The sequence below is a fragment of the Carya illinoinensis genome, chromosome 14 (genome assembly GCF_018687715.1).
Source record: "Carya illinoinensis cultivar Pawnee chromosome 14, C.illinoinensisPawnee_v1, whole genome shotgun sequence".
NCBI classification, from domain to species: Eukaryota; Viridiplantae; Streptophyta; class Magnoliopsida; order Fagales; family Juglandaceae; genus Carya; species Carya illinoinensis.
The window spans coordinates 17,441,804-17,458,207 of NC_056765.1; the positions used below are offsets into that span (position 1 = coordinate 17,441,804).

At 36.5% G+C, this 16,404-nt stretch overlaps 1 protein-coding gene across 2 annotated transcripts in view; it reads right to left on the reverse strand.

Annotated features, from left to right (window-relative positions):
• Positions 1–29: 29 nt before the first annotated feature.
• The window catches only part of LOC122294255 (helicase protein MOM1), a 30,801-nt gene continuing 14,426 nt past the window's right edge, over positions 30–16,404 (reverse strand). For both annotated transcript variants that reach the window (XM_043102845.1, XM_043102846.1), the window contains 13 exons: positions 16,106–16,357; positions 12,970–13,119; positions 12,356–12,610; positions 11,451–11,591; positions 11,014–11,322; positions 10,186–10,359; positions 7,994–8,909; positions 7,649–7,854; positions 7,422–7,526; positions 3,575–5,536; positions 2,889–3,479; positions 2,511–2,754; positions 30–1,081 (listed from right to left, as the gene is read on the reverse strand). In XM_043102845.1, coding sequence (XP_042958779.1) covers positions 366–1,081; positions 2,511–2,754; positions 2,889–3,479; positions 3,575–5,536; positions 7,422–7,526; positions 7,649–7,854; positions 7,994–8,909; positions 10,186–10,359; positions 11,014–11,322; positions 11,451–11,591; positions 12,356–12,610; positions 12,970–13,119; positions 16,106–16,357 — 6,021 coding nt within the window. In that variant the 3' untranslated portion in view covers positions 30–365. The remainder of the gene's footprint in view (positions 1,082–2,510; positions 2,755–2,888; positions 3,480–3,574; positions 5,537–7,421; positions 7,527–7,648; positions 7,855–7,993; positions 8,910–10,185; positions 10,360–11,013; positions 11,323–11,450; positions 11,592–12,355; positions 12,611–12,969; positions 13,120–16,105; positions 16,358–16,404) is intronic.

A 16,404-nucleotide genomic window follows, 5' to 3' on the forward strand; every position in this document is an offset into this window, starting at 1 on the left:
TTAAGCAGCCAATCTTGCAAGATGTAACATAGAGAAATCCACACCTAGAAGCTCCTCCTACTCGCCATACCAGATGAAGAATATTATACACGGTTTGCACATTGTGTTTTCGAATAAATTAATATCTCAAACATTCTCTCTATACCACCCATTTACAGAGCATTTCAACAATGTAAGACCATGTATCTTACATTCTACAACACAAAATTTCGAGAATTAGTGTTACCCCCCATTTCTGCCTTTCTCACTAGGCCATCCCCACAAGCTCTCTCTTCAGGTAAAAAGTCAGTTTCTCAAATGCAAAATGCTTCAATACGTATTTTGATGGCGGGGAGTTAGTTTGTCACAAAATATTATATACCCGGCTAGTCATCATCTGATAAACAAACAAGGTCAGGGGCCCCACCTGTACGTACAGCATTAACCACCGTACTAGTTGTTGGAGCAGATTGATTCAGGGAGTTGGAGTACGTGCGCAAATCTGGTTGTTGGAGCAAATTTGGCAGATTTGCACAAGGTCGACTGACAATGTCCATGAGAAGATCTAAGTGAGGTCCAGATGTAGGAAGAGATGAAGACGACCTGGCTACAGTTTCATGCAACTGGGGCCTATTGTGAGGACCATATAGGCATGCAGGCGCTTCTGCCATGGGTGGATGATGGGGAAGTGAGGGCAAGGTTGTAGCAGTGTTACTAGGTGGCTGGGGACTAGGCTGTCCACGTGGAAGAGAAGGCGGACTCGTTGCAGCCATGGCTGTAGACCTAAGCAGGTGTGGGGCTGGAGCACGTATTTCACTGCCAACCCGAAGATTTCCTGAGGGAGGAGGGAAAATGGAGCTGATGGCAATTGGAGGAATACTAGAGAGAGATGCAGATGGATGGTGAAAAGCCTGGACAGGTGGGTATGTAATATGCGGGCCACCCAAATGTGGTGCTCTCTGAAGGTTGGATGCAGGTGCACCGGTAGTCTGAAGGCTAGGTGCAGAAACGCTGGCTGAGGACGGAACAGAAATAAGAGATCCTTGCACATTTTGCTGCATCCATGGCTGAACCAGGTGCTGCATTAAACTTGAATGCACATCTGAAAGGAACATGAGAAAAGCAAAAACTAGAATAAATGAAAAATTCAATATGCATGAAATACATCAATATTGTCTACTTAAATAATAGATATTCACAAAGCTTGTTTCCAGATAGGATAGAAACATCACAGGCAAATTTGAGATGCATACATACATACATACATACATACATACATATATATATAAGAAACAGCTCTAGTATTAGTAAAGATAACCCCCTGTCAAAATGTTTTTATGATGAGCCACAAGATATTCCATAACCTTTTATTTGCCTTCTCAAGGAAGCAGCAACATAACGAATGTTATCTGCCCTTTCTCTCTCAACCCTTTCTTCTTCATTTTTGTGCTAACTTTATTTTGTTTTTCTCTTCCAAAACACATTCCATATATACAGTGAACTTTTTGAATGTAGAACGATATTACACTCATAATACCCCAGATCTACTATGTGCAGCACTAAATATATATAAAAATGTTACACTCCTAAATATGGTGATAAACTTGCTAGGTTGCGCAAACCTCAAGAGTAATTGGACCTAATCCATTTAAAAAAAAAAAAAAAAGTCTTAAGATTATCTATAGAACCAACTGGTGTATATCTTGTTTTTAAAACATACCACATGTAAGTATCCAAAAACGTCAGTCACTTCTGTGCAGAAAGAAGCATTAAGTTTATGTCTTACCTTATTTTCTGTCATATATACGGCCCTTAATCTTTGACAGACACATATTGATATGATAATTATGAAAGCTTTTTCATTATACTTGAAAATAGTCGAGGTCCCATCAATCTTGATAGCATTTTTGGTAAAATCTTCAAACTACATTTATATTGAGTAAAATCTCATGGAATTTAATTCCATTTGCAGTTAGAGCGAGCAACACATGCTGCTCAATGGACAACACAGTACACGTTTTATTTGGTTTCATAAGATAATCAGTTTATATGGATTCCAGCATCTTTTATTTTTCTACACTGTTAATTAGTGGATAATTACCTATACCAATAACTAACCTTGGCCAGTACTGCGAACAAACAGATCAGCTTCGTACTGCTAGAACTGAATCCATCATGACACAAATCCATGTGAAACAAGTGTCACTTGGATCTAAGAGCATGCATCCATATCTAATTCTTGATAAAAATAGATGCATTTTCCTAGATAATTTTGTAAGTTCATACCATCCAAAGTTCAATTTCTTTGAATCATTTTTTAAAAGGATTAAATTTATAGAACATGCCTCTTCTTCATGCCTTCAATCCTCATAGATTTCTGTTTTCATTATTTAAAATAGTTCACTGTGTCTGGCTTTGTTCTGGGCCAAGCACAGAGCCTAACTGAACAAAGTACTGATCTAACAAATAATTTGAGTAGCCAACTAAGGAATGGAAAATTAACCATTCAAAAGGAGTGAGCTATAAGATACCTTGCTGCATTCCTGATGGACCAGGTATTCCTGATGGACCGGGTACTCTGAGATCCATGCATTTAAACCTGAAAGCCTCAGCCAAAAATTTACTATTCTGGACTCCAGTATGATTTGCATCCATTTCCTTCTTTTTAACAAGAAATTCAGCTTCCATATCCCGAATTTTAGTCTCGTACTTTCTATGAATTTGAGCAACAACTTCCTCAATCTCCTTCTCGCAATCAGACTTGAGCTGCAACTTCTGCTCAAAAGTTGAAAAAAGAACTTTTGAGCCTTTAGATAATAATAAAGTAAATAACAACCAAATCAAGCAGCTTACTTGTCTTTCTAAAAACAAAAACTAAATCAAGCAGCTAAGAAAATTGGAAAACTAACTGTATCTTCATGAATTTTGATAAATTGGTCGGTTTCTTTACGTATTCTTTCCAACTCAGTTTGAAGCGGGTCTGGATAGAAATGCATAGGCATGCGGGATGCCATTGGGGGTGCAGTTTGTATAGGAGGATTACTAATATCTGTTGCGATCGGCATAGTCCTTGTATCTGAAAAATGTGTCCCCAAGCCACTGACAGGTGCCTCAATGGGCAACAACAATGCTAAAGAAGTTGATGGTTGCATAACAGCTTGATCTGGAAACTCGATAAGGTTTTCACCTAATTGAGGAGTCTGAGTAAGTTGGTTGGATGTATGGCCTTCAAAGTTTAGCTGATGTTCAACTCCACCATCTGAAAGTAAATCACAAGTATTGTTTCCAGAATATGAATCTGCAGATGATAACAGTTGTATCTGCTGTACAGGCTCAATTGCAGGTGCTTCATGATTCAATTGATTAGAGGGCCCAGCATCAACCCGATGGGATCCTGAAGGTTCAACTTCTTGTGAAGTATTCTGCATCTCATTAGCCAGTGTGTCTCTAATGGGCGTATGGGCAGATGTGGATGGTGGAGTACATTCATCTTGGACTGCCTGTGCACGTATATTGATTGGTTCATTAAGGAAAATAAAACAAGCCTCTCTTCTTAATCATTTCAGTGGATACTACTGAAGCAGAATAAAGATACCTGAGAGAATGGCACAGGGTCACCTTGAACCATGTTTGTCGTGGGCTGCACTGAAGGAGAATTTACCAGAGAAAGCTCCTGAGAACGAGCACTCTCCTTGATAGCAACACTTAATACATCCTGGTGGTCAACTGTAGGACCCTGACCTATTTTGATTAAGACCGAAAACCTATCTAAAATGGAACCTAGTTTATTACCTGAGGCAACATAAGATGCTCCATCATTCTGATTGTTGGTTTTATCAACCTCTACTCCTTCATGAGGAGCTGTTTCACACTCTCCCAGTTGAGTTTCTCTATCAGGCATGCTTGATTTGGCTCCATCAGGAATTTGTTCATCAGATGGAGGTGCACTGACTGAGAAAAGATTCTCAAGATCATCATTGGAACTGACAGTCTCTGACACCCTTATGGTGATCCCTTCATCTGGGACACAGGATCCTTCAGCAAGTTGTTCTCCAGACGAAGGACTTGTAGGCAACTTCTCAGTGCCATCACTGGAACTGACAGTTTCAGGCACTTCCCTTAGGACTTCTGTGTCTGGATTGCTACAGACGACTTCATCAGGATTATGCTCTTTGCCACAAGAATTAAGAGAGTCAAAATTAACTGGATCATCACCTGAACTGCCAGCTCCATTGCGGTTCTCAGACCCAGTAAGTGCCACACCCACAGAAGCCATGGTACTTAATTCATCAGGATTATGCTCTTTGCCACTAGAATTAACAGAGTCAAAATTAACTCGATCATCACCTGAACTGCTAGCTCCATTGCAGTTCTCAGACCCAGTAAGCATCACACCCACAGAAGCCATGATATTTAATTCATCACTCACACTATCAGGCCCACACAGGTGAGCTGGAGTTTCAACAGCACTGCTACATACTACAGCTTTCTTAGGAACAGGTTCTGGAGTTTCAGAGAATCCCAATCCATTAACTGGTAAGGCATGTACAGTTCTATCACAACTATGTTCTGAAAGATGAACAGAAGCAGTTGAAGCGTTCTTGGGACTATCAAGAGCTGTAAAGGCTTTTTTAGGAACAGGTTTTGGAGTTCCGGATAATCCCAATCCATTACCGGGTACGGCATGTACAGTTCTGTCAGAACTATGTTCTTCTGAAAGATGACCAGAAGCAATTGAAACGCTCTTGGGACTATCAAGAGCTGTAACTCTTGGGACTATCACCCCATTTCCAGGTTCATCTGAAGATATCTTATATAACAGTTCAACTTGAGCCCAGGATTTCACTTCTTCCACCCAGTGGTCCTTCCTCTCAAGCACCTTTCTCCTAGCAACCAGCTGCATTTCCTCAAGATGCTTTAGGCGTTTCTCCATCTGTTGTTCCAGTAACTCAATTCTTTTATCATATTCATTATCCAATATCTTAAGCTTATCTATTCTCATAGAAACCTTATTGTGCATGGTACAGATTATAGCATATTTCATTCTGCGTTCTTTTTCAAGCTGTGCCTTCTGTTCCTCAGCAGTTCTCTTAATCTCATCCTTTTCTTCCTGTTGCTTCTGAATCAGTTTGTTCCACTGTTTGTTACACTTCTTTTGAACTTCTTTAATACTTTTCAAAGCATCTTTTAGTGCCAGTTTCAATACGAGCTCCAATCCAGGCTGTGGAAGGACATGTTTATCAGAGCATTCTAGATGCTGTGACCAGGATTCAACCTCTGCCTTCTCCTTTTGCAGGTTAGATTTTGTCGACTGTGGAAGCCTTGTAGGTGAGTGGTCCTTTGTAACACCTTTTTTTGATAAGTTGGAAACATTGGGATAGTCTGCAATTTGTAAATTCCCTGTACGGTATAAAAATATGTTCTTCAGACACCGCAACAATGAGTAAACATAGTCCACCTCTATTTTGTTGCAGAGAAAATTTAGATGCTGTTTTGCAAGTGCAAGAGATTCTTTATGGTCAACTTTGTGCTTCAGCAAGGAAGCTGCAGTCCAACACTGAATTTGAACAAGACACCGGTAAAGTACGTTGTTAGAAATGCCAAAGTACCATGAGAGAGAGAGAGAGAGAGAGAGAGAGAGAGAGAGAGAGAGAGAGAGAGAGAGAGAGAAATTGCATGAACAAACAATCTCCGTACAATAGTAAAATATATAATCATATTCAAATATTGCTATACTTTAATTTGGCAGAATAAAAATTTTATTCAACTGAAAGACGCACAAAACTGGTTAGCAGAAAACTGGAAACAAGCAGCTCAGGTGCAGATTTGGGAATGCATTACACACAAGTAAAACAAAGAAGCGCCTATACATCAATGAGAGAGAGAGAGAGAGAGAGAGAGAGACAACTGGAATATAAAGTGTGATTAGTTTAATATAGTACTCCCTCCATCCCAACTAAAATGTCTGACTTTCCTTTTCGGAAGCACTAAATCAGGCCTCGGTGCTGCACTGGGGCCAGGACATTTTCCAGACCCCACACCAATGGGCACAAAGATGGCTAGGAAAATCCCTTCTTAACATGGCAGCCCTTGTAAGCCCTCCTCAATTTTTCTTTTGGCTTTTTAAAAAATTGTATTAGATTGTTTTTTTCTTTTTTTAATTTTTTCAGTTTTTTTTTTTTTTTAAATTAATTTTATACTTTTTTATAACTCTTTAACCAAATGATAGGCCATGTGTAGACATGTGGCATGCCATGTTAACGGAGGCTTTCTTACTAAAAAAACTAAAAGCAAAGGGAGCGAAAAGGTCAATATGCAAAACCCAAAGATTGTTTATGTACTTGACCAACTCATGCAGAAAGTTGCAAGGTAGGCCCGTATGTTTGAAAAACTCAATTGGGAATTTGGACCAGAAAAAATATGAAATTTGGGCAAGAACAAAACATGATATTTGGACTTTGATTTTCAACCCAATGATCATCTTTATCTCTTTATCAGTCATTTTGCATGCCTAGAATGAATCTTAAAAATGCATAAATTTTATTTTTCAGATCCAATAAATCCAATCCCAATTTAAATTGGGATTAAGACACATGTGCCTCGCTTTTAGGCTTACTCCTAGCCTCAAAGAAGACTCAAAGTTTCACCCTGAACAATTTTCAGATCCAGAATTTGGACACAGGACATTAGTTTTAGGCAACCTAAATACATGAATTGAAAGAAATTGTTCCGGCAGGTCAAGTACATAGGGGGACTGCAGCGCTGTTGCAGATGTTGCAAGAGATATTGCAGGTTAAACAAAATCTACAAGCATAAAAGACTTGGCAAAAGGGCACAGAGGGATGATATAAAACATCAACAGTGGTAAACATTAAAACACTAGAACACTATATTATATAAATTTATTATGTCCATAAAAAAAGGCTAGGCATGATCCACTTCAATGATTCATTTTGAGTATTGTTGGTCAACCCAATGATTTGATTGAGTCCATTCCTCAAAACAACACGCATTAACATAAATACCTCCACACAAAAAAAGCAATATTGTTGTTTCTTTTAAGGCTACCAGAGGAAAAAGCATGTATGATGAAGTGGTAATGAATACAAACACAAGCTGTATAAAACAAATGATCTTTCAACCAAAATAAATAAAATAGGATGAACAAAAATAAGAATCCATGAATAACAATAATTTCATAGTTGGTACCCAAAAAAAAAAAGTACACATCTAACATTATTTTATTTTTCTGGATCAATACGTCTAATGTTCTAATATTCATTGATAAAAGGACCAATATTTATATTTCATTCAGATTATGACAGATGCTTCTTTTCCTCAGCAAATTTGAAAGATACTTTTACAAACAGACGATGGGGTTGGAGAGAGAGAGAGAGTATTTTTCACTTCCCAAAAAGAGAATTGGAAAAAGAGATTCTAACCAGAGATATCTGAAAAGCTTGCAACATAGTCGCTTGTCCTCGGTTGACAGAATGATTATTCATAACATATTCGAGAAACTTTTCAACCATGTCTTTGACATCCTCCTGCATAAGAAAAAATGTATCGACGTCATGAGCGAACAAAATGTATAAAACCATTGTCAAGGAAATGAAAAAATGGCAGCTCAATTCACACAAAATCCTTATAAGGAGAATGAGTTTCATACAGAGAATTGTAGAATTTGGCAAAGTTTTTCTATCTGTGGCTTCAGAAGAAGATGAAGACTACTCTGCGCATCACCCAACTTGTTTTTCTTGTCAAATTCAATCTTAACACCTCCCAAGAATTCTGAGATAAAATTAGGCAACCAAGGGGCAGTAGGAGCATGGTGTGCATGAACATTATCATTCGACTGACTCGCAGTATCCAAACCTGCAGAAGTAACAGATGCCATGAACATCTAAAATTTCAGGATTAAGGAGATGTACAATCCTTCCCAAACAATAATAGAACTTTCATGCACCAAAAGAGCCCTATCAAGCAGAATAGAAAACGGAAATCACCCACTTACCTTCCTTGTCCCCAGCAATTATTCTTTTCTCTAATCCAGATTTCAGAGAGGGCGGATCGATGTTATTATTGAGCACCTTCTGCTTCTTTACAACATCACTCTCAACTTCTGGTCTCTTTGATAACTCAGGTTGAATCCTTTTACGACCCCTCTGAGTTGAAACAGAATGATATTTCCATTGAGGTTGCTTTCCCTCCAACAATTTCGTCCAAAATATATGGGGTAGAGATTCATCCAACAGTGGAACTGTAAGCTCACCAGGCAATGGAGAACTCGTGCTATAGGTTCCTCCAACTTGTTGAGCTTTCAAAATTATAGATGAGTTACTTGTGGCAGTTTCTTCATCATTCTCAAGGAGTATGGACAAAAACTCCTGCACTACATCTTTCAAAAGTGATTGTTCAGACAAAATACTTGCATCAGAGGCTGGGGTATTGGCACCATGAAACTTATCCAAACTATCAAATAAATGGGATACTCCCAACATTAGCAGCATATGACAAGTACTCCGGCTTATGTTCTGTAAGCTATCAATGAACTTATTTTGCTTTGCAAGGATTAGAACATTTTCCTCCACAGTAAAGGATGAATACAGCCGGAATACTTTTATCTGCTCAAACTGTGAATCAAGTGATATCTTCTGCAGAGCTTTTAAATTATTCATGGGGGACCAGTCACTATCAAAAATGATCACAGAATCAACCGATAACAGTTTGATGCTAGGAAAACAAGCACGGGATTCCAATAAAAACACAAATCTCCCAGACTCCTTGTTGTTGAACCTGCTCAAAGCAGCTCCCTTCTTAGAAGGAAGAACACCCATTTCAAGGCGTTCAAATGAATCTAGACCAAATCTTTGCCGTAGGAAGTCATCCAATATATCTCCAAGAGAATTCCTTCCGGAACCACTAATTGACTGTCAATAAAAACTTATTGTGATAAGACACTATAACAGCAAACATAAAATGCACATCATCCAGCATGTGTGCAAACACACACACCCGGAGATGAATATTTCTATGTAACTTACTAGAGTCACGAGGTAATTGAAGATTTAATTTCACTTTGTTATTATGCAGACTCAAACTCAATGCACAGTATATATTCAGTGCTGTAGTCTAACATAATGGAATTTCTAGAACATGCTACTGCTATTGACTACAATGACTGATATTAAAACATAAGAAATAACCTTTTGGTCGCTTCAGTTTGTTAGTGGTTTTGATTTAATAATGTTTTCCAAAATAAAGCTTTTTAAAGTTTATTAAACCTTCAAAACATAATCCAATTCGGACAGGAGTCCAATTGACATTCCAAAAAAATATCAAATTGTACCCTTTTTTATCAGTAAAGTGGTCCCCTTTTATGACATGATGTACTCGTTAATTGACATTGCTTTCCTTAATTGACATTGCATTAATTGGATGATGACAGTGCAATGCATATAACATGTAAACCATTCCTTACATCAAGTCAAGACACAAGGCCTATTGAAATCAAGGGCAAGTCACACGGTCTATTAAAATTGATGTTTGTGTCACACGCATTGACTGCCATATCAGCCTCACATTAATGCCGCATCAACTAGTGAATAGCCCATGATAGGAGCCCTGCCCTGGCATAATATAATACATGTGCAGAAAATCTGCAAATGACTGAAATTTACTGACTCTTAAACCTAAAGAATCATACATTTGAAGAAGAAATATTCTATTTTCAAGACAATGTGGAGGGCACACTGACCTGTCAAGTCGAAAAATTTAAAATTCAGAATTTTAAACTTCTCTTGCAAGTCAACTCCTGCCATGTTAGCGGTATAGAGGATGTGTCCTCCATATTGGCTTGCAAGTGAAAAGGCTGTTAAAAAAATCTACCAACTTCCTAATGCACACACAAACTTTAAGAGATCTCATTTAAATGAGAAATTGATTGCTTATCAATTACTATATTTCAAGGTTTTACTACACAATAAACAATCCAAAAAAAATGTTTTGCTAGATAATATCAACAATTGCCATCAAAGAAAATGGACATATAATGATACACAACAATAGTCAAGAAAGCATCAACAAAAGAGTACCACAAAAGTTCATGCAAAAAAGATATGACAGGAAGGAATTACAAAACGAAAAAAAAAGGGGGGGAAAAAAAGATTGAACAAAGGATATGCATTGGTTAAACAACCCTTGTACCTGAAAAAGAATAAGTACTCTTAAACCTCGATTTCTCATCTCCATAAGCATCATGTCAAGAAGTTGTAGCTTTCCACTTGCTTTTATTCCAACATCCAAAAATGCAACTTCTTGAAGGCCCTTAGTGAGCAAGATTTGTAGGGGTGGATCCACAATATAAGGATGATCGCAGCACTGTCAAGGAATACAATCCAACCACCATTAAAGAAAATAACAAACATACATGAAAAGAGTTATGACATTGCAAAGAAGTATTACTGACTAGGCTAACTGAAATGTAGACATCTTTTCCTTTTTTACAAGTATAACGCATTCACATCAAAACTCAGATGTAAAAAAAGTAAATGATGGTAACTTCAAACTCAGATCGAAAAGAAATAAGGTAATGTCAAAACAAATAATTAGGTCACCATTGCCCAACCTTCTGGAGTTTCAAATTATATACAACTTACTAAGAAAATTTAAAAAGTCAAATTACTAATTATGAATGATGGAAATCAAATTATAAACCTTTTTAATTCTCTAGATTACATCTTTTAGCTAAGTCTTAAAAGTCAAATTATTAATTATGAATGATCGAAATCAAATTATAAACCTTTGTAAATACTCTAGATTACATAATTCATGGATCTTATCTACAGATCTATAACTATTCCCATCCAAAATTGACTTGTAATTGCATAACAAAAACTGATACAATTTGTTCATATGATCTTCAAACTGCGCAAAGTCAGACAACAAGAATAAGGGGGACTACAAAATTAAATGAAATAGCATCTACATCTCATGTATCCATGTGATTAATGCAGTATGTTAAATCAAGCTAACCTTCCGGGAAGAAGTAAGAATATCTCGGATAGCCTCAACAGAGCCAATCTTTGAAAATGAGCGAAGTGCCATGGAGTTCGAGAGTAGGGTAGCACAATACAGCTCAATCTGCACATTGGATAACTGTGCAGGTACCCAATACTCCAAAAACCTAGAATAGTCTAACTTGGATTTATATGCAATATGACTTGACAACCTCTCCTTCAATTTACTGATATTGCCATTGGCACTTGTTATTAATGCACTGTTATTCAAATCACTCTGGGAATCAAGCAAAGACAGCAATTTAAGGTATTCCTCTTTGGTATCCTGCAAAATCCAGCAGCATTGCACAAACAAGGCCATCAGAAAAATAATAACCACATACATGGACATATAGATATATAGATATGTACGCATATAATTATCCACAAAAAAAAAAAATCCATGAAACAAACCTTTAGTTGACCATTGACAACAAGAAGTCTCCTATCAGCATGTAGCACCTTGATGTGTTCCATATGTAAAGAAATTACAGAGTGTTGACACTCATCAACTATTACTGCTTCCCAGCGTATGCATCCCAACATATCAATATCCTGCCGAACAACACAAACCACATAAACAAGACAGCTCATGGCAAGTGAAAATTGAAACTTGCAAGTAGAAGAGGCCTTTCTTCCTGATAGAAGCCAGGAAAACCTATACCAGTGACATTCTAGAAAGTAATTACCACCTTGGACGAGCACTTGTTAGAGCATTCTCATTGGATTGACCAAATGCATCTTCAAATTTTTGCTAATATCACATGAATTTGCATTTGCCTATTCCATTTAAATTCAATCCCCACATTAGATTATCATTTACTCTCAATATAATAATAATATATTATTAATTTAATAATATTTTTATTTAATTTATTTTTATCACATTTTGTAGTTCTAGCAATTAAATGCTAATAATAATTATATTGTTGAAGTGAGAAAGTATTATTTTAATGTTTTGTTAAATATTATTTTTATCACATTTTGGAGTGAGAAAGTATTATTTTAACGTTTGCTGAAGTTACTGTAGTCTTCCATATTTGGTGAATGACTGTAGCTAACATCCAAATTCGTTTGGCAATTCCCAATCCTATGTGGGGCTTTTTTGGCACATATTAACCAAATTTTAGCCATCCTTGAACTTTGGCCAAGCCAATGAGGATGCTCTTAGAAAGGTAGAAATACCACACATTATGATAACAGAAAAGAAAAACAAAATCATTGAGTTGATCTAAACCAATAGAATAACCCATCGCAACACATTAAGTCCAACAGAATTTTTCTACGTGAAATGGAACATGCTGGCTGCAAAGATATACCGTCATTATAACTTCGGGTGTGGTTATGAGTACATGAAACAATGGGCAACCATCCTGGTCATAAAACTCCAGTGCCCTAATACTGTCACGCATATCTTTGTTTCCACTATAAACCACAACATCAAGAGGTGGTGCCAAACGCAAGAATTCCTGATCCCAAGAATATAGTGCCGCAGAAGTTGAGACGATGAGAAATGGTCGACAAACATCAGGCTGCAAAGATAATATAAATGCAGCCACCTTTCTAATGCGTTCCTGCAAAAAAACCAAAGAATGATCAGCTCGACTGAAAATGAAATTTTTTCGCATCTAAATAATAAAACAACGAAATATGTTATGGGACCAAACTTGTCATTTTTTTTATATGGGTATGGGACCAAACTTCTCATTGATATCACAACTTAGGATATCAATTTTAGAATTAAAAAGCAAACATGTAGCGAGGAAGAGAGAGATATGGAGACAGATTTCAAGCAGTTGTACAGTAAAAAAAATTCTAACACAATCTTCAGGGCCTTCAAAAGTTATATGACCAAAATCTCATCCGTTGAGAAAATTCTTAACTACAACTATCAATGAAGCTCCTAAATCACAGAATCATATATTAACCTCACCTGATCATCAATAACAACTGCATTCCGGCCATTGTCCCAAAACTCACGTAGCTTGTTAACGTATGACAGATGATTATTATCAAATCCAGGTGAACCTCCAGTCATCAGCTGCAATAACTTATCTAAAGAACTTTTTTTCCTCTCTGGTATCTGCAGGAAGTTGATTATAACCAAAAGGGAAAGTTAAGGAGATGAAAAGTAAAATAAACTAACGATAAATAAATGTCACACAACATAGTAACAGAACATGAACACATTGACATGATAAATTCAATGGAGCAGTGAAATAGGTCAAAAGTATTATTATATAATTTCCATAATTTCTGGACATGGGCCTTAGTTTCAGGTTATGCTAAGTGAACCAAGTTTAATATATTGAGCCTTTAAGCCTCTAGGGTTGGCTCAATTGGGCTTGGGGTTATGCACCCCCCCCCCCCCCCCCCCCCCCCCCCCCACCCCCCCCACCCCACCCCACACACACACACACACACACAAACACAAAAAAGGGTGTCTAAGATTCAAATCCCCTTGGGTGCAAACAATCACTTGGGGCAATTAGACTGGAGGATTTTCCCCTTAAATTACCTGAGGCACACTTGTGGAAAACTCCTTGGTGAGGGCCTGTGCACCCATGGGATTAGTCAGGACACTTTGCTCAGACACCCAGCGCAGACCAAAAAATAAAATCAATTGATCCTTTATGTGCAGGCTAAAGCATGGTCAAGTTGGTCAAAACCCTGAGGTTAGGTTTGGTAACTAAGTTAAAACATAAAATCCTCATCTCATCTCATCATTACAACTTTCTCAAATTCTCATACAAAATATAAAATTCAACTTTATCAAATCCCAAAACAATAATAATATTAAAATATAATATTTTAAACTTTTATTTAAAACCAAAAATTCTCATCTCACACCCCAAACTTAACTTGAGTCTTTAGCCACCAATCAACAAAACAAGATTCTTTCCTGAAGAAGCTTATGGAGGGAAAATACTTCACTACAATTTTTTTTTTTTTTTCTTTTGATAAGTAATACTTCACTACATTTATTCATTGATGTATAGTAGCATATATATATACTACATACAATTGACGATTATACCCTCACAAGCTACACTTATTACAACCATGTCCTCTAACATTTCCTATCATCAGAAACCATAAAAAAAAAAAAAAAATCCAGACTTTTTATATGGTAAGGCCAACCAAAACAAAAGGATTGGTTCTCAACTAAAGTCTCATCTCAACATTCAAACACAAACATTTTTCAATTTCAAATTTTCAACGTTTCAACTTTATCATCTTATCATTACCTAATCATTACAACTTTTCTAAACTTCCAAACAAAACATAAAAAACAATTCAACTTTTTCAAATCTCAAAACAAAAATAATATTAAAAAATTATATTCTAACAATATTTTAACTTTACAATATTTTTATTCAACTTAATCTCTCTCGTTTCCCAAAACCTTATAAAACATCTAAACTTAAACAATTTCACTATTATTCACAAACTATCTCATTACTATTCATAAATTTCTCATCTTATCTCATTTGTGTAACCAAAAAGGCCTAAGTCAACTATGAACTTGTACATGCTAAACTCAGAGAACCAATGAAGATTACCACCAGCCTAAAAATTGCAAAAAGTGTTTGTCAACTTATTCTAGGATTGCAGTTGTCAACTCATTCTCGTTACTAATGAGAACCTGGATAATAGGTTGAGATCAGAAACCCTCGGTTGCTCTACAAGATAGACAAGGCCTACGATCGTACCAGTTGCAAATTCCTTCTATACTTAATGAGGAGATGTGGTTTTGAGGGGAAATGGTGATCTTCCTCTTCCTCTTGATCAAAACAACAAGTATTTCCACAAAGCCACAACCCAAAGAAAGAGCTACTTTGTTTTAGTGCACAAAATTCCAAACTAATCTTCCAGGAGAAATTCATTTGGAAATAGAATTCCAATGACCAATCCCTCGTGTTATTCCCATATATTTCAACGAACAATATCCATATTTGCAGCAACTTGGAAAGTTCTAGAAAAGTAGATTTAGCAACTTATCCACTCATAATATATCATGCCAGAAATGAGCCCAGCTCTTTTTCTTTTTGACAAGTAAGAGATAAATTATATTAATGAGAATGAAATAGGCAAAGCCTATATACACTGGAAGTATGCAGAAGAAAGCCTACACACATTCTAGAGGTGCTAAATTAAAGAAAATAAGTCATGGACATTGGTTCCATTAAGCACAATGGCTGAAAACCATATCAATAACATGTGTAAAAAGAAATTCTGAAACTCTGCCATAGTGCACTCCCTATCTTCAAAGCACCGCGCATTCCTTTCTAACCAAGTACACCACATAATGCCCAACGGTATCATCTTCCATATTGCCGCCACCTAAGGACAGCCATAAATGTCCTTCCAAAGAGCAAGTCAACCACCCTCAATGGCATTGCCCAAGAAACATCAACTATTCTAAAAATCTTATATGAGCCCAGCTCTTATAACCAATTTCACTTAAAAATCTTGAAAACATCCTAATACCTTCACACAAGGCCACGACAGGATTAAGTACTTTCAAGAATAAAAGTATTTGCAGAAAATAAGGCCTTGTTTGGCAACAAAGAGATGAAATTTCTCATGTCATCTCAAAACTTCTCATAATTTCCTTCTCAAACTCAGTGTCAAATACAACATTATTCAATTTCAAATTTTCAACATTTTCATTTGATCATTACCTAATCATTATCCAAACACAAAACAATATAACTATTCCAAGCTTCCAAACAAAACACAAAAATCAAAACCATTTTTCAAATTTCAAAACAAAAATAATATTAAAAAATTATATTTAAACCATTTTTAACTTTATAATATATTTTTTTATGTCATTTCTCAAAACCAAATAAAACATCTTAAACCATTTCAATACTATTTACAAACTTCTCATCTCATTACCCAAACATGCCCCCAAGTCTCATCTATCAACCAACACAAATAGTCATCTATTCATATAAATACCGAAGAAATTCCACAAAGAAAGTATGAACAAAAGGTGTAAAATGAATAATATGAAATCTAGTTTCTGGGGGCACCTTATCTACGTTACAAGTTAACTTTACCTTCCTTCGACGAGTTTCATAATCTTGAATTAGGCTCTGACCTTCAGGTGAATGTAAAAATGAAGCACTCTCCAACTCCCATGTTGCATGTTCATAATTTAGACCACGCCATTTCACAAGCCATTCGCAATGGCCATCTAGACTATCACCATCATGGCCCTCATGACATTCATCAAACTGTCTGGAAGACATTAACAATCTTTTTTGTAGCAAGCGGTGTGGGAGACTCCACTCATGCTTCCACCTCATGATCTGAAGAACAAAATTCTCATTTTAAAGGGAAACGCATATCACATTAA